Genomic DNA, 19,478 nt, shown 5'->3' with positions numbered 1-19,478 from the left:
GCATGCACGCACACACCCACAGACAGATAGACAGATAGATAGATAGATAGATAGATAGATAGATAGATAGATAGATAGATAGATAGATAGATAGATAGATAGATAGATAGATAGATAGATAGATAGATAGATAGATAGATAGATAGATAGATAGATGGTCAGTATGCCTGACTACTGAAGGTTGTTTAACCTGTTTGTTGTTGAAGAGGTTTAGCACATTTGCATGTAGCCTTGCAAAAGGCACGGTCGTATTAAAATATTTTGACATCCTTTAAAAGTTAAAAGCAAACTACTGAAAAACCTTTTAAAAAGTAAAGTAAATCCAAGTCTAAAATTCAAGCATGACTTTTTATGCAACACACTCATCGTTCATACAGCGGCTTAAACCGCTCCAACCTGAACCTGGAGATAATATGTGAAACAATTTGTAGCATCTTTTTTCTTCATTTTTTTCCACTACATGACAGCACTTTTTCCTGTTAACACCTTACCTCAGCGCTGAGAGTCCTCTCTTATAGCTCTCCTCCAGTACAGACAGAGTCTCATCCACAAAAACCCAGCAGAGCAAAGAAGGTAGCTGTCACCAGATCCAGAGCTTCACCTCCTCTCTCCTCAGTGCTATGCCTGTCACTTTACCTGCCCTCTCAATTTACCTACAGGTCTCATCAATAACCTATTGGGCTGGCCACAATGCTGGCAGTGATGTCACCACTAACCCGTAGACCAACCACTCCTCAACTCTACCCGTTTCCTCTTATGCAAAACACCAACACCCATGTGTTTCCCTGACCGTGGTCAGTCACAGGCAAATCTCCCAGGCTTTAGGATTATGAGAATTTTTTAGCTTTCAGGGCCCAGAATTAGCAGCAAAGATGTCATGTAAGTGAGAGTTCAAAGTCCAAATTTTTCCAGAAAGACTGCAGATGCACCCCCCCTCCTAAAATATCTTTTAGTAAGCTTTTAAAATAATTTTTTTGCATATGAAGTTCCTTTACTAGATTATGTAATGGCACCGTTCACTGTTTCAAGGTAATTTGTTTTCTTTCCGACGTATGTTGCACACAATGATCTTATGTGTGCTTTCATTGTTAAATGTTAATGATGGCCGCCCAGGGCCGGTCACCTGGGTACAAAGAAGGGAGGGATGGGTGGGGGTACTAATTAAAAGCGCCACATGCTCCTAGATACAAATACACACAGAACTCACCATGGAGATGATCTATGGCGAAAGGACACTTTCACTAACTGTGGACTTGATGACAGCGAACAACAACCATACACACGGCCCTGTCTGAACAATTGATTTTTTTGTTTAGTCAGCTGGTTCTGCTGCCTCCTGACCTTCATATATATATATATATATATGCTTGGTTTGAGTGTTTTGTGGAAGTCAAGTAAACTTGTAACTGGAGAGAGACTCATATATTAAATAAATTCACATGTACTGCAGTGTTCCCAGAACAGCTCTTTACGTTTCAATTATAATTACACCTACACAACCATTTTTAATACTAAATCAACAAAAGCATTACAGACACTAATGCTTATGCCAGTCCTAATGGCTGCTTCTTGTCAACTACATTTTTGAGTGATCTTGGGCCAGATTAATTACTGGCATTAAGATCAAACCCATCAACCATTGTTTGTGCGTCAAGCCAGAGCCCTGCTACGGTAATGAGCATATTCTTTGCCCTCGTTAGCAATGCTAACACAATAACATCATTGTGGGTATAAGACAAGGCACATTGTTACATAAGAGTTATAGCTCACTGATTAGGCACAAGGGAAAATAACAGCTAGTGGCTAGTTTATCCCCGCCCCCCCAAATCCCGCTCCTTCTGTTTCTCTAGTCTTGGTCACATCATGTCACTTTTGGTGTTTTCCCAAAATTAATGACATCTGAAGTTTAACTAAAAGTGAGTATGTTGAAGCTGATGTTGTGTGAAGTCACATTAAAGAAATCTTCTGCTGGTCTTGCGATATAAATAAGCCAGGCTGTGAAACCCTATCCCTGCTGAGATAAATGCACAAACACTTGCTTTCATTTTTCTGTCAGATTTTCCTCCATAGAGAGAAAATATTTGCACAACCTCATGGCACTTCTGACAAACAACTTTTCCTCAGCTGAACCGGGAGCTTACCAGCGTCTCTTTTTTTTGGGATTTGTTGTCCACACGGCGCAAGTTGCTTTTGACTTTAAGGAACTCGGCTGCCAATGGCTCTTGTGGAGGCTGTGGAGCTGGGTAGCTGGGGGGTGGAGGGGGTGTCGGAGGAGACTCTGGGGGAGGCGGTGGGGGAAAGGGCGGCGGTGGTGGCGGAAGCTTGGAGACTCCATCATCAGGCTCCTCATTCTTCTTGTGCGTATCGGAGCTGATGTCTGGGTTTAGCATATCCATGTATGCCTGCATGTCTGAAATGGCTGTCTCTGGTGCACCTGTGAAAACAACAGCCTGTTACAGGAAGGAAAATGTGTGCATTTGTAAAACATTCCCTCCAGTCTACATCTGATTACACAACTGAGAGATGAATGAGAAACATGAATGTCACAGTAATGACGTCTGCACACAGGCCACTAGGGTGCAGCACTAGTATGGCACCTTTGACATCAAGCGACAGCAAGCAAACTGCTCCATGCTGTTTCCTGCGCTTTGCTGACTGTATTATTGCTGAAATGCCATAATAGTAGAGTCAGGATATAGACTGAAGATAGCAAGCCTTTCATGCAACATTCTTATTATGATGTGATTAAAAGTATATGTAGCTGTTGATCTGATCGGCATTTGTCATTCTGAAATGCTTGAAAAAGATACATATTATATCCTTAATGTGTAAAGAGCAGCAGACCTGTGTGTGCAACTGCGCTCAGCTGAGCAGGTGGGCCTCGTGATGTTGTCAAGCTGCTCCTCTTCTCCCCAGTGCTGGACTGACTGGAGTTGGCTGAGTCGTAGTTGGACAAGGAGCTGGATGGTGAACCGATGTCAAAGTGTGCTGCCTGGGCGGAAGGAGGCATGGTGGTGTTTGGGGAGGACAGGCCAGAGTCAGGCTGCTTGTACTCAAGGTCCGTCGAGGGATCCCGGGACAAAACACGGTGCTCCACACTCTGCGAGGGGACGAGTTTTATGAACATTCAATTTTCACGATTGTTCAATTTATTCTACTTGGTTGTCTGATATATGGATATCATTTCCACATTACTAAAACAAAGCAAAAAGCATTTGTACATCAATTAATTATTTATTAATCATTAATAAAACACATCTGGTTCATTAATTTTTAGATTTAGAAAGATACAGGGTCATTATGGCAGGCTCATAAATTTGTCTCTTATTAAAATCTACATGTGCATTCATCAGCTGTTAAATCTCACTGCCACTCAGTCCCTGGTGACTTAACGAGGAGAAGAACAGCATTACAGGCACACTAATGAAACACCTCACAGCTAGTGAGAATGGCTCTGGGGATCTTTTTGCTTTTCCCACAATGCAGGACTCAATTGGCTGAATGCGCCCCATGAGAAAGAGCACAAGAAGAGAGAAATATGTCATCGATGCCAAACGAGCTCTGTGAGAAAGAATTATTCCCCTGGCCACTCAGGAACTTCAGAGGGTTAAGGCCATGGAGAGCACTGTGTGTCAGGTAGCTTGACTAATTATCTGAGTCTGAAGTCTGTCATGGGAGGCAGGTTCATAGAAAGCTAAACATTATTGAAATATCTCCTTATTCTATCTATCTATCTATCTATCTATCTATCTATCTATCTATCTATCTATCTATCTATCTATCTATCTATCTATCTATCTATCTATCTATCTATCTATCTATCTATCTATCTATCTATCTATTTATCTATCTATCTATCTATCTATCTATCTGTGGGTGTGTGCGTGCGTGCGTGTGTATAAAACATATGACTTTATGCTGACTTCTATCCATCCATCCATCCATCCAACATTTACACTTTTTTTAGACATGTACTCTTACCATGTTCTCCACAGTGTGCAGATACTTGGCACACTGGGAGTGGCCATTGTATTCGGCCAAGTCTGCTGCAGTGAAGCCATCCTGGTCCCTTATGCCCAGGTCAACTCCATTAACAACAAGGATCTGACAGCACTGAAAAGCAGACAGAGAAAGTTCCAGAGTGGATTGATGTCAGTGTTTGTGAAACAGGCTGCTTAAACTCATCTTCAATTAGCAACGATAAAAACTGTTTACACTCCACTCAGTTCAGTGTGACAGACTCTCAACATGTAAAATGTTTGACATATTGAGTGGATAAATGCAAGGCTTAGAGTACATGTTAACACAAATTGCGTTTTGTTTCACACTGCATCAGACCAGAAAAACACCATATTATATCACCACACTCCCTCACTGATCAACTAATTAATGTAAATGTCCTAGCTAAAAGCAAAATACTTAATGTAGCAGTATCATGCTTTTCTTTGATCTTCTCTTAGTTATCATTCATTTTTCTCTCTCTCATGAAAAAGTTTCTGTTTCAAAGTCTACAGAAACTTGGAAATAGTTTAAAGCATGAATTTAACAAGCTTTCTACCAAGCACCAGTGGAAGCTGGACTAAGCTTGTTGTTCTCAGACTGAGCAACCTTTGTTCTGCCCTATTGACTTGTGTTTCAGTGAGCTTCTTAAAAGTCCACACTGATCAACTCTTTTGTAAAAAAAGAAAAAAAACATAATCATGAAAAACATAGTTTTCTCTATATACTTCAACAATTCTTGAAAGAGCGCTTCTTTACACATATTCTGCTACTGTGCTGATCCAATAAGACCTAACACACACCTCAAGTTCACCATTCTCTGCAGCATCATGGAGGGGGGTCCCTCCCCAGTTGTCAGTGACGATCTCCCCACCATGCAGCAGAAGCCAGCTAAGGACCTTTGCGTGACCACGACTGGCTGCAAAATGCATCGTCGTGGCTCCGTCACCATCTCTGTCTGTCAGGCTGATCTCCGTGAAACTCATCTGCAGGAAACGAGATGGAAGTTAATGCTTAGCAGTCATCAGAAAGATTTCAGCTGCTTTTGGTCCAATTTTTGTGACTCCAGTAGTAAACGGTGGCTTTGGCACATTTTTCAAGTAAATGATGAAGGAAAATTTTGGTTAAAAGTTCAGTTATGATGTGACTTCTGGTGATATCACAAGCTATTTTAGATATCACAAGCATATTATACTAATACTACTAATATTAAGTAATTTGCTTAATCATAAATATCAGTATTGTACCTTCACTTGTTCCGTTTAAAAAAAAAAAACCACATTTGGCGGGGAAAAACTATTCCATTATTAAGACATGATCTACAGTGTTCTGATAGTCCAACGCACCAGCCAGACAATGACAGTGTTGTGGCCCATCTGGGAAGCAGCATGCAGAGGTGTCATCCCATCATTGGCTCGAATGCTCGGATCCGCTCCACAGTCTTTGACCAGGTATTGGACAACCTCCAGATGGCCTTCCTGGCAGGCCAGGTAGAGTGGTGTGGCACCATTTTTTGTTTGGGAGTTGACAAGGCTGTAGGAAAGTGAATCAGTAAGGAAAATGAAAGACTTCTGCATAATAAGAAAAATAAAAACCAAATTGGTGATAATACAGACCTGTAAAACCCTGTTTCAATGTTATGCTTTAATGTATCATGAAAGAAAAATAATCTGGTCCATACCAGGTTCTAAATTGGTTTAAAACAACCGCTGCAGAGCAACAACATGTGATATTTGACGTTATTTGTGTAACAAAAAAAGTCCAAACTCCAGAAGCAGTGTGAGAAAAGGCAAGTACATCACATGATTCAGTAGCTTTTAGCAAAAATGACATGAAGTGATGGTTTTCTGACATTGTTGTAAAGGAACTTTACCCCACTGTTATTTACAGTATTGCTTTAGTTCATTGAGATTTGTGGGTATTTGATTGTACGCAGCTCTCTTAAGGTCCCACCACCGTATTTCAGTCAGGTGTTAATGACTGACCAATACATTCTGTTGTAGATTTGCTGATTTTTCATTTTAAATTGTATTTCAATTGTCACAAAGGCAAAAAATGAAACAAAAAAAAATCTCTTTGTGGCAATTCTGACAAAAGATGGCAGTCTTTATACTGAAGAGAAGAAACCTGGCTGTGTCTGCTCCTTACAAGATGATGGGTGTGCACGTTATTTGCCAGCCAAAACATCAGTTTCGTCATGTGTGCACTGAGCACTCTATGAAAATAACCTGAAACAACACAAGCCTTATCTTTTTAAATCTTCATATGTAAGCAATGGTATTAATCTAAAAAACTGAAAGTGTAAGCTGTAGTTAACAATTAGCTGGGACAGGAAAAGATACACTTGTCAGCATCAACATGCAGCTATTTTGAGAACAGACAGCAGTGATGCACAGCCAGATCCTGCTCACCTTTATTACCCTTGGCTCCGCCTTCAATGCAAAACCTCATCTGATGCTTGTATCCCTTCTTGTCCCAGATCTTTATAGTCACAATGGGAGGTCAGAGAGTGAACAAACATATCTCCACTAAATCCTATAAGGTAGTGCTTTATTTGGACTCTGACAAATGAGCAAGGAGTCTCTTAAGAGGATTATCACTCCACTGGCTTTACCTGGCTTGCTTTGTGCTCGTCCAACAGTGCAAGTAGAAAAGACAAACTGAGTAGCCAGAGAGCAACAGAAGTTGAGTAAACTGAGAGGCAGAGCTTAAGTGGATGGTTGGTTCCTGCAGAGTCAAACACAAACCTGTCGTGCTTTCCCTTAAAAGGATTTGCCTCACTTAACGCCACATGTAAATGACAATCAGTCAGGTCCTATTCTGAGACAGGAAGAGTATATGCTAAGGAATAACTTAACCTTTGAAGATCAAAAAAGGAGGGCCTATTGGGTGACTGAGAAAAAAGCTCCAAGCAGAAAAAGTACATACTAAATATTTCAAAATAAGAAGGGGAAGTAATCTGCATTCCTGTCATCAGGAAATGGGCAGTCAAATTATTTATTCATGAGTGTAACAAAAGTGGGAACAATTTTATCTGCACACAGCCATCCGTGTAGAAGAAAATGTCTATTTATCATTAATCATAGCTGAAAATCTTGATGGTTACCAGGCTAACAAAGCACAGTCTCCCTTTGTCACAGCTCTTCAAAGTGAATAGGTTTGAATTCTCTCTACCAAAGAAGTGGAGAACTGGTGTAGATTTCAAAGAGCTAAGAAAGTGCTTAGCCTTGTGTGACAACACAGCTAGCAAGTGGCACAAGGGACGCTACCTCGTCAGCCACTCATGTACACGGTAACAAAGACCAAGGTTGCCTTCATTACTAGTAAAGTAATTGATGTCACACTAATGGCCTTCTTGCTTGATAAAAGCTTGTTACCCGCTCAGTGGTTTTTCCCATCTGAATAATGAAAAATATCATATGATTTATTTAGCTTCCCAACCTGTGAGTTCTTTGTATGAAATTGTATGTTTTTACATATTTCACAATGGAAATCTGATGGCACAATACTTAGCTCTAATCTGCACCTTTTCTATATACAGTAATTGACAGCACAGCCACAAAGGTATAACTGAAACAGCGATATAAACCAGCGGGAACATACAGGGATGTCTGATGTGGTTCTACATATAAGCAACACTTCTGGCTTATATCTCTAACTGACACTGTGCATGATGAAAACTGAATAAAATATACTTTGTTTGGCTTCGTAACCAAACATTATTCATGTTGAAATCTGTGAAAGTATTTATTGATTCACTTTAAGAAACACACTGCACAGATGTTATCTTGATGGCAGGTGTGCTACCTACTTGATAAAGAAAGAAGCCTGACAAAGAAAGCTGTGGCTCAGTTGCCCACTAATCTGAAGGTTTGATCCCCAACTGCAGTCTGTGAGATGACGTGACACTGGGTACTTGATTTGTTTTTATCATCTGTGAATGAGAAAGTGAGTGTGGGCTGTAATTTAAGCGCTTTGAGCGGTCACTAAGCTAGAAAAGCACTACAAAAATGCAGCCTATTTACATTACTGCCCCTCAGTTTAAACCTGTTTTTATTAAAGAGAGCAGAAAGTGGGTCTACTCAACATGTACCAAGACGTTATTAAGAAGATTAAAAAAAAAAGTGCAGCTAAGCCACAGGCTGACTAAAAAAAACTCCACTGGCCTGTTTACCCTTTACTTTCCGTGTATCTGATCACGAATTCAAACAACATTACAGGGAGTGCAGAATTATTAGGCAAGTTGTATTTTTGAGGAATAATTTTATTATTGAACAACAACCATGTTCTCAACGAACCCAAAAAAACTCATTAATATCAAAGCTGAATGTTTTTGGAAGTAGTTTTTAGTTTGTTTTTAGTTTTAGCTATTTTAGGGGGATATCTGTGTGTGCAGGTGACTATTACTGTGCATAATTATTAGGCAACTTAACAAAAAACAAATATATACCCATTTCAATTATTTATTTTTACCAGTGAAACCAATATCTCCACATTCACAAATATACATTTCTGACATTCAAAAACAAAAACAAATCAGCGACCAATATAGCCACCTTTCTTTGCAAGGACACTCAAAAGCCTGCCATCCATGGATTCTGTCAGTGTTTTGATCTGTTCACCATCAACATTGCGTGCAGCAGCAACCACAGCCTCCCAGACACTGTTCAGAGAGGTGTACTGTTTTCCCTCCTTGTAAATCTCACATTTGATGATGGACCACAGGTTCTCAATGGGGTTCAGATCAGGTGAACAAGGAGGCCATGTCATTAGTTTTTCTTCTTTTATACCCTTTCTTGCCAGCCACGCTGTGGAGTACTTGGACGCGTGTGATGGAGCATTGTCCTGCATGAAAATCATGTTTTTCTTGAAGGATGCAGACTTCTTCCTGTACCACTGCTTGAAGAAGGTGTCTTCCAGAAACTGGCAGTAGGACTGGGAGTTGAGCTTGACTCCATCCTCAACCCGAAAAGGCCCCACAAGCTCATCTTTGATGATACCAGCCCAAACCAGTACTCCACCTCCACCTTGCTGGCGTCTGAGTCGGACTGGAGCTCTCTGCCCTTTACCAATCCAGCCACGGGCCCATCCATCTGGCCCATCAAGACTCACTCTCATGTCATCAGTCCATAAAACCTTAGAAAAACCAGTCTTGAGATATTTCTTGGCCCAGTCTTGACGTTTCAGCTTGTGTGTCTTGTTCAGTGGTGGTCGTCTTTCAGCCTTTCTTACCTTGGCCATGTCTCTGAGTATTGCACACCTTGTGCTTTTGGGCACTCCAGTGATGTTGCAGCTCTGAAATATGGCCAAACTGGTGGCAAGTGGCATCTTGGCAGCTGCACGCTTGACTTTTCTCAGTTCATGGGCAGTTATTTTGCGCCTTGGTTTTTCCACACGCTTCTTGCGACCCTGTTGACTATTTTGAATGAAACGCTTGATTGTTCGATGATCACGCTTCAGAAGCTTTGCAATTTTGAGACTGCTGCATCCCTCTGCAAGATATCTCACTATTTTTGACTTTTCTGAGCCTGTCAAGTCCTTCTTTTGACCCATTTTGCCAAAGGAAAGGAAGTTGCCTAATAATTATGCACACCTGATATAGGGTGTTGATGTCATTAGACCACACCCCTTCTTATTACAGAGATGCACATCACCTAATATGCTTAATTGGTAGTAGGCTTTCGAGCCTATACAGCTTGGAGTAAGACAACATGCATGAAGAGGATGATGTGGACAAAATACTCATTTGCCTAATAATTCTGCACTCCCTGTATATATAAACAAGTCAGAGACAGAATAAACACCAGTTTTGAGCTGCTACACCTGTTGGACTATAACAAATATGTTTTTCAGAGAAAAATGAGAGAGCGTACACATCTTTAGAAAACACACTTAATGTTCAATAATCTTATTAAGTACTATGGTCTAAATAAATGTTTAAACTAGCTATAATGTTCTGTCTTTTCTTATGTTTTTCAGCAGGGAGGTTTTCCCGTGCTCTTGATGCTCAGATCATCAGATACATGAGCGACACCCGACCCAACACAAGGTTATTTCTTGGAGGGAGAGGACATGCTTTGTTAATAGAAATGGGTTTACATTCTGGATTTCGCTAACCATTTCAGTCATAACCACTCCTGTTTCAGCAACTGCTACGCAACAAATCTGTGAAAAGCAAGAAATGAACAAGCTGATTTGATGAAAGTAATCAAATATTTGATGCTTGTTCCTTCTGCATGTTTCCAGAGGAGGTTAAGGCGGCCACTTTTCTGGATTATCTTAATGCAGAAGTGCAACCTTTTCGACTGCATGAAGAAACTGTGGCACGGCCAAAGATCTTAAGCTGCACTAATAGATTGCATAACCTGTCTGTAGCCTCTCACGCTCACTCCCTCCTTCACCATCTTACATTCATTCACTCTTTTGTGTACTGAGGCTATCAGCAGAGACACAGCCCAGGAGGGTTTTCGTTTTGGTTTACTGGGACGTGGGTGGGGGTGAACTACCAATTTAGATGTGTATTTGAAACCCAACAGACACCCTGGAAGTAAAGACACTAATGTGTCCCGGTCTGATTGCACACCCAAACAATGATGTTTGTTACCATTCAAAGGGGTGTGTTCTTGCTTTCATGAGTTCATGCGTATCAAGCTGATTTTTTTTTTTTAAAGATTTAAGCTAAATGTTTTATTTATAAGGATGAATAACCAAAAACACACTATTTATCAAACCATATCCACATCGCGTCGGCTGCTGATAATTTGTCTATCTTTTGGGGGATACTACAGACAACTGATGAACAGTATTTTGTAGTTTGTAACTGGCGTTAGGCCCTTAAACTACCAAATGACCTCCATAAATACTGATGACGATTTTAAAAAAGAAATTCCAAATTTGGATTCATAAGACGTGTTGTCACTAATTTGCAGTCTAGTTCTTGTGTAATATGCCATACCTCAGCCTTTTCTCCCTGTTTGCCTTTCTTAAGAACAGCTTATTGGCAGCCACAGAGACCATTTCTGATGAGGGTTTAGTGGACAGTAGATGGATTAACTGAAGGTCCCCGTGTCAGTTCCTTAAACTACTTCCTGTTCATTAGGGATATGATTTTTAGTTTCTGTTCATCAGTTGTATGTAGTTTTTAAGGCCTGGCACTTCTTCTTATGTCTTTCACTTGTCTGGTTTCCTCAATTTTTTTCAGGACTTGTTACATTTTCGGTTAAAAGCTCTTTGAGAATTGCCTTTCTGGTGCAGAAATACTAATTTATCCCTGTCAAACTGTGTTATGTTTGTTATTTTTCATAGATTCAACTAGAAATAGGAACAAATAATGTGACAGGAAACTACTAACAAAGTGCCTAAAGATACAATTAAAAACTGCTCCTTTGCTAAGTTGTTTGTTATGTGTAGACACAAAAATAGTTCATCTCTTGAGTTATGTACAGCTTTGATACTTGAATGATTCATATTTCAGTGTTAAGTGTCTTACAAAACAAAAAAGCAGCCAATCTCCAAAGAAAAATTAAAGGATGCTCAGAAAGCCTCAAAGACTATTGCTTGCAACTCCTTGGAAGCACAGTACCAAGAAATGAGGTGTAGCTCAAGACTACTAAATATAGGGGGAAATACTCTATGAGGTCTTGTATAAAAATATTCACTCTTTTGATGTTGTATAAGGAGTTCTTTCCTAAACCTTAAACCCATTGGTTTATACTGATGAACAATGCTGTGAGAGTAAAAAGTCCTGGTGATTTTTTGCCTCTTAAAACTCATTAATACAAATTTGCAGCTTGTAATAAACCCTGAAACAACAATTTTATCTCTCGGCTGCAAAATTGCAATCTAAACAATGCCCGAGGCTACTGCTTAGAGAGCAGCTTGTCTTTTCAGATGGATTTGTTTTCCTCATTATCTTATCACCAGTTGGAGCTACTGTGTGTCACCATGGTGATGGTGGTAAATAGCAACAGTGGGAGGGGTGGTGAAGAAGAGTGAATGAAGCCCAGCTATCGGGGAGCTAACATGTCCATGAGACTCATTAAAATTTCAGATGGTATGCGTCCATCTGGGGTGCAAACACACAATATTGAAGGGTCAATGCACAAGGCTCATGCTTGTCATTTTAAGTCAGTCTAGTTCTAGAAAAGAGTTTGGGTTTAAGACTGAGCCATTATTTCATTTCTGTTTCTTTACAGGGAGTGCAGAATTATTAGGCAAGTTGTATTTTTGAGGAATAATTTTATTATTGAACAACAACCATGTTCTCAACGAACCCAAAAAAACTCATTAATATCAAAGCTGAATGTTTTTGGAAGTAGTTTTTAGTTTGTTTTTAGTTTTAGCTATTTTAGGGGGATATCTGTGTGTGCAGGTGACTATTACTGTGCATAATTATTAGGCAACTTAACAAAAAACAAATATATACCCATTTCAATTATTTATTTTTACCAGTGAAACCAATATCTCCACATTCACAAATATACATTTCTGACATTCAAAAACAAAAACAAATCAGCGACCAATATAGCCACCTTTCTTTGCAAGGACACTCAAAAGCCTGCCATCCATGGATTCTGTCAGTGTTTTGATCTGTTCACCATCAACATTGCGTGCAGCAGCAACCACAGCCTCCCAGACACTGTTCAGAGAGGTGTACTGTTTTCCCTCCTTGTAAATCTCACATTTGATGATGGACCACAGGTTCTCAATGGGGTTCAGATCAGGTGAACAAGGTGGCCATGTCATTAGTTTTTCTTCTTTTATACCCTTTCTTGCCAGCCACGCTGTGGAGTACTTGGACGCGTGTGATGGAGCATTGTCCTGCATGAAAATCATGTTTTTCTTGAAGGATGCAGACTTCTTCCTGTACCACTGCTTGAAGAAGGTGTCTTCCAGAAACTGGCAGTAGGACTGGGAGTTGAGCTTGACTCCATCCTCAACCCGAAAAGGCCCCACAAGCTCATCTTTGATGATACCAGCCCAAACCAGTACTCCACCTCCACCTTGCTGGCGTCTGAGTCGGACTGGAGCTCTCTGCCCTTTACCAATCCAGCCACGGGCCCATCCATCTGGCCCATCAAGACTCACTCTCATTTCATCAGTCCATAAAACCTTAGAAAAATCAGTCTTGAGATATTTCTTGGCCCAGTCTTGACGTTTCAGCTTGTGTGTCTTGTTCAGTGGTGGTCGTCTTTCAGCCTTTCTTACCTTGGCCATGTCTCTGAGTATTGCACACCTTGTGCTTTTGGGCACTCCAGTGATGTTGCAGCTCTGAAATATGGCCAAACTGGTGGCAAGTGGCATCTTGGCAGCTGCACGCTTGACTTTTGTCAGTTCATGGGCAGTTATTTTGCGCCTTGGTTTTTCCACACGCTTCTTGCGACCCTGTTGACTATTTTGAATGAAACACTTGATTGTTCAATGATCACGCTTCAGAAGCTTTGCAATTTTGAGACTGCTGCATCCCTCTGCAAGATATCTCACTATTTTTGACTTTTCTGAGCCCGTCAAGTCCTTCTTTTGACCCATTTTGCCAAAGGAAAGGACGTTGCCTAATAATTATGCACACCTGATATAGGGTGTTGATGTCATTAGACCACACCCCTTCTCATTACAGCGATGCACATCACCTAATATGCTTAATTGGTAGTAGGCTTTCGAGCCTATACAGCTTGGAGTAAGACAACATGCATGAAGAGGATGATGTGGACAAAATACTCATTTGCCTAATAATTCTGCACTCCCTGTATGGTAGCAGTATGTAATTCTTACTGATAGTTGTTCAGATACAAGCACAAAGAATATCCTTTCACTGAGCAGTTAATGTTTTCTGTTTTATAACTTTTATAGTATGTCAAGTAATAATAGAGCTAGTGATGGCTACAGCAATAAACAAACCAAACGACAGCCACGTGATTGAGCACCTAATCCATGCATGTGGCTCTGGGACGTGTTAACTAACAGCCGTACGTGTTAGCTAAATGCATCTGACATGAGTGCTAAGGCAAACTTTGATTGTAAAATGACGACTGGTTTCTTTAAAAGTAGAAGAGGTAGAAACTATATATATATATATATATATATATATATATATATATATATATATATCAACATGTATAAAAGATTTATCTGGTTTTGCTGCTGCAAAGAACTCAACCAATGACTCCCTCATCATGGCAGTAATACAGTGGTTATGAGTATGAGCAAATATTATCTCTGGCACAGATGGGTCTGACACTGCATTGATTAGGGTAATATTCATTAGGAGGCAATCACTCATGCACATATGCACACATATCTTACAATTACTGGTCAATTAACTGTTCTATAGGCTGGTGTTGTATTTAAAACCTGTAATGGTGCTGTCCATGTCTTACCTCAGTAGGACTTGTCTTGTTAAATAAAACAACATTTAAAAAATTAATATAAGTTAATGCTAGTTACATATTCACAAATTTGCTGTTTTTCTTAGACTTCAGGTATTAGGAAATCCAATATTTAGGACTTTTGCACTGGTGTTGTTAATTGATTAATCAAGTAAATAACCTGATGATTAATTCATTATCAAAACACGTTTTTTTCTTACAGTTTACCAGTTTTTTAAAATATGTACAATACAATATATACTTAAAATGCAGCTATACAGACCAATATCAGCATTATTACTTAATCAGCATTAATGGTGCAGTAGTGTGCAGTATTTTGGGAAAGTTAAACCACCAAGAGGTTTTTTTTCCTTTGATTTCAAAACAATATATGAGCATTTACATTGTAATAGGTAGCATTTAGTATCAGGTATCAAATTAAATCTTTAAGTTCAACTTACTTCACCCTAGTGCCAAGTTGTACTCTACAGACTACGAGTGAAAGTTGGTGTTTTCGGCTATTTCTGTAGCAGACTTAAACATTTTAAACCTCGGAAAAGAAATAAGAGTTGATGCGCTAACCTTAGTAAATCACAGTACGTCATTTATCAGCGTCAGACTTTCTAAGTGGTCTTACTGAGTCTGAAACCTGAATCTGTGGAATTGATCTACTGTTACATATTTCAGAAACAACAGCCCTATGCATTAATTTTCTGTTTTATATTCTTAAACATTTGATTGGATATGCAGTTAAGAAAGTGGACTGCAATTTGTATACATATCGCAGTTCATATGCCCCTCCCCAATTTAAATACAATATTATAGAATTTTTGTTGAGTAATTTAATTTTTAGGTGGTGGCACCCGACTTGCTTTTAGAGATTATGTTCTAAATAAAGAGCATCTGTAGTTCCTGCTCAAAACATCAACTGAAATCCTACAAGTTACCAAAATATATGACTATCAATCAACAGCAGGATAAAGACAAAATTGTGGAGACAATATCATGTTGCTCTTACTTTGGGCTGTGCCCCAATAACAGTCGGAGAGAGGGCAAGTCTCCCTTGGCAGCAGCATAGTGAACAGGCAGGGCACCTGTATTGGTGGGGGTCCCAGGGTCTACCTCACCATTCTTCAGCAGCCAATCGGTGATCTCATGGTGACTGAAGCGGGATGCGAGATGAAGAACAGTGGCACCAGAACTGTCCCTGGCCTGTAAAGCAAACAAATAAGGAACATGTTGAACTAGGGAGTCCTGTAATCCCTCCTTTTAAAATAACTGTGACCAACTGTCAGCCTGACTTTGCATTATAAAATTATGATTTGATAACTAATTTAATTTGAACTGGTTACTTGTTTTTCCAGAAAACAATAACCTCCAGCAAATAGTTGATACCCATACTTTTTTCTAGCCACTTTTACTGGCTACAAAGTATATTGTACTGTTAATAATAATAATGGATTGCATTTATATAGCACTTTTCGAGACCTTCAAAGCGCTTTACAATTCCACTATTCATTCACTCTCACACACTGGTGGAGGCAAGCTACAGTTGTAGCCACAGCTGCCCTGGGGCAGACTGACAGAAGCGAGGCTGCCATATCGCGCCATCGGCCCCTCTGGCCATCACCAGTAGGCGGTTGGTGAAGTGTCTTGCCCAAGAACACAACGACCGAGACTGTCCGAGCCGGGGCTCGAACCGGCAACCTTCCGATCACAAGACGAACTGCCAGTTCTTGAGCCACGATCACCCTGTTCACTGTTACGGGAAGGGGAATCAATTTTTATTTTCTGAAATAAGTAAAAAACCTTCATAACTTACCACAGTAGCAAGAATATCAAGCACAGAATTGCTCTCAGTGCTATAAAACAATTAGCTTTAACAAGAGGCAGACCAATAGCTAACACAGAAAACCTAAAAGACCAAACTTGTGTGGTCCTTGAACAGACATGTCATCTGTTAACATCTTACTAACACAGATGCTTAGGTCTGAGGTAGTGCACTGCTACAGACTAATGGTGTTAGCATCAAGTAGACTCATGATCACAGTTTCATAACAAGAAAAAACGAAAACAACGGTGAAAGCAGCATTAAGCACTCAAGTGTACTGAGAGTTTTGACTACATACCAGCCATGTTACCACTTCATCTGTGGGCACTCTTTGTCACTTGAAGATGGAGTGCTTATGACCGTTCTTCACGTGGATAACTTAATACTGCAGGGTTGTAGGACTGTGTTGTACTCATAATAACATAATATGAATTTGTCACTTTGTCAGTTTCACTTTTACCTCTGCTCAAGAAGGTGAAGATAAATGAGACCCATGTGGGTGAATCAAAGAAAAGCTCCTCCTCCTCCTCATTATCATATTGGTTACATAGGTAAACTCTAAATCTGAATTTCCTTTTAAGGGCACAAATGATGCACATCTGTGTATCTTTCTGGAATATGCTGGAATATGCAGTATACTACAAATAAATATTTACAAGAATAACTTTTATGTGTTTATACATTTAAGTGTTGTAAATTGGGGCCACGCTAAACTGTAAAACTGTATCTTGATATCTGTATTTCATGAGAAATTATACATAAGCCAAAGTTCAGCTTCAATTTGAAAAGACTTATATCAACATAGAATAACCTTTACAAGGTGTCCACATTTTGGGATTTAAATAGTAAAAGGCAAATCGATTTAAGAATCATCTGAGATTCAAATAAAGCAAAAATATGCCCTAAGATCATTCTCGAGTGGATTTTGCATGTCCTCACAAGTTTTCTGCTCCTGTTTTCATATTTTTTTTTAATAATAGAGGTCTAATTTTTATTTTTGCAAGGCATCTTTGATACCTCTTTGATAGAGTTGTGCTTTTTGAGTCTCATCGTTTTGTGGGTCCAGTGGTTTCTTTAGTGACACTGTCAACACTTTACTCTTAATATCAGCAGACAACTCCTGAGTCTAAATGTCAACTCACTAGTCACCACCAGTTCTTATGTGCATGAGCACTAAAAAGACACACAGCTGCCCAAGAACTGTGTTAAGAGGGATAGAAAACTCCTCAAACAGGCCTTTGAGTATTGATGTAAACCTCCACAAATTAAAGCTGAGAGATTTAATGTATTACCTAATAAAACGAGAAACCCACTGAATACTTATGGTATGGATTATGTTATTGTGTTGGAGCGTTTACTATGACTCATTCCCAGGTGAAAAAACGCCATGTGCACAAATAGGAACAATAAAAGGTCAAAAAGGTTAATAAGATTTATTTCATCATGTGAAACTTTAACCACAATCCTTACAGCACCAAACACCACCCCCCATTATAATATCAAACTACACTGTCATTATGTGTTTCTTTTTGTGCCTTTTGTGAGTCACTGTTTTTACTGTACAGGAGATATTGGATTTGCAAATCCAGTTTTGCATACTTTATTACCATAGAAACATGACATAACACTGAAAACCAGGTTTTTAGCCTTAAATTAAATTTTTTTTTAAAAAAAAGTATAATTTTCTGTGTACTTACTTTACTTCTGGTATTTAATGTAATTTCTTTCATACCTGCAACTGTTTGAATTTGTTGCATTTCACTGTCTTACCAAAACAATATGAAAACAACTTTCAGGGCCTTGTAAAAGAGGAAGGTCCCTTTTTGAAAAAGACCAGTGGGTATTTAAACCTTCTGCTTTTATAGTCAAAACCATAAAGATTACAAGAGAATTAACAACATCATCAGGACATTTAGAGCACACCAAATGGACTTGGGAGCAAAATACCTGACAGTGACACAAAACAACCCGCAAACCCCACAGAAAGTTATGTTAAAATAAAAGCTTAAAGACTTATTCCTAAGGAGAAGGATTTTTAATGTGTATGTTAGGAAAAACGTGTAGGTTTAAGGCACTAAAATAGATATAATGTGCTTTAAGGAGGAGAGCTGATTCAAATGGGGGTTGGAGTAGGCTCCACAGATGAGAAATGACAGCCAAGTCGGATGAAGCAGAGTTAGGCTACTGTCTGCTACACTTTTAGACCGATCCAGCTACAACTGTAGTAACTCACCTCTGGCCGACATCCACCTTGGGTCAGTAGCCACTGTAGGCATGCCAGGTTGCCTGTTGCTGCTGCGTCGTGCGCCGCGCTTGCCCCGTTATTTGCCACAGAATCGCCCGGCAGCCCTGCCTCCTCCACCAAAAACCGCAGGCAGGCTAACTTCCCCGCCCGGGCTGCGTGGTGGACAGGCGAAGCTCCCAGCGCATCCTTGACGTCGCTGGTCAGCGCATTTGCCGCTAATTGCACTTTTAAAGTCTGCACGTCCCCCTGCCTTGCGGCCAGCAGGGTCTTGTCACCCTCCACCACCATGACTGCTGCAGATTGCGCGACTCCTTCCTTCCTTTGGTTGCCTCCGTTGACCCGATCACCGTGCAGATAGTGCGGATAGGGTCAGAGTTGTATTTATAAATGAGTGGATCATGTCAGTAGCCGGGTTAATTTTGGGGTGGGGTGTTAGTGGGAGAGACGCTTGGTTATCGCTCCATGGGTCTTCCCAAAGCGCTGTTCAAATGAAAGATCCCTTTATCGTTCATAAGTTTTTGTTTTCCAGGTAGTGCAATATTTACATGCTGAAATAAAACTTCATACCCGACTGACAAACTAACCTCTTTCTTAGGCTTTGTCTGGCCCGACGTTGTAGCTCAGTAGGTTATCCGCTGTCTGTCTCCAATAGCATCCACCTGTTGCACAAGTTGTGTTCTGGGTTACCAGCCGGTCTAAACTATCTTTTCCCCCCAAATTAGTTTATTAACCTTTTTTTTGCTGCTGAATAACTATCGCGTATCATGCGCCCCAGGGAATATTCCGCTGTGTTTTTCTTCCTATAGCAGATGGCGACATGGGACTCAGCGCCTGTTAAATAATCCATCAGGGGGAGGATCACTGAGCCTGCTACAGGTTGCTGCTTTCTGGAAATCGGCTCAGAAATTAAAGGAGCAGTACGTACATGCTACTTACAACTCTGGATATACATTAATTATGCTGCTGGGGTGAAGGTGCTCGTCGCTGCCAGTCAAGATAGACTCACAAGGAAACATTAATTCAGCAATGGACTTTTTGA

General features: G+C 40.1%; 1 protein-coding gene across 2 annotated transcripts in view; it reads right to left on the bottom strand.

Moving 5' to 3' along the window:
- The window catches only part of espn (espin), a 38,485-nt gene extending 19,007 nt beyond the window's left edge, over positions 1–19,478 (bottom strand). For both annotated transcript variants that reach the window (XM_084917297.1, XM_084917298.1), the window contains exons 1-7: positions 18,428–19,478; positions 15,382–15,575; positions 5,346–5,532; positions 4,803–4,985; positions 3,982–4,113; positions 2,845–3,100; positions 2,142–2,434 (exon numbers count right to left, since the gene is read on the bottom strand). In XM_084917297.1, coding sequence (XP_084773423.1) covers positions 2,142–2,434; positions 2,845–3,100; positions 3,982–4,113; positions 4,803–4,985; positions 5,346–5,532; positions 15,382–15,575; positions 18,428–18,727 — 1,545 coding nt within the window. In that variant the 5' untranslated portion in view covers positions 18,728–19,478. The remainder of the gene's footprint in view (positions 1–2,141; positions 2,435–2,844; positions 3,101–3,981; positions 4,114–4,802; positions 4,986–5,345; positions 5,533–15,381; positions 15,576–18,427) is intronic.

This window comes from Perissodus microlepis, chromosome 20 (assembly GCF_051167445.1).
Source record: "Perissodus microlepis isolate ML-2025 ecotype Zambia chromosome 20, ASM5116744v1, whole genome shotgun sequence".
Taxonomy (NCBI): domain Eukaryota; kingdom Metazoa; phylum Chordata; class Actinopteri; order Cichliformes; family Cichlidae; genus Perissodus; species Perissodus microlepis.
Note: the sequence above shows the minus strand (reverse complement) of the source record. Positions and strands in the feature narration are given on the sequence as shown.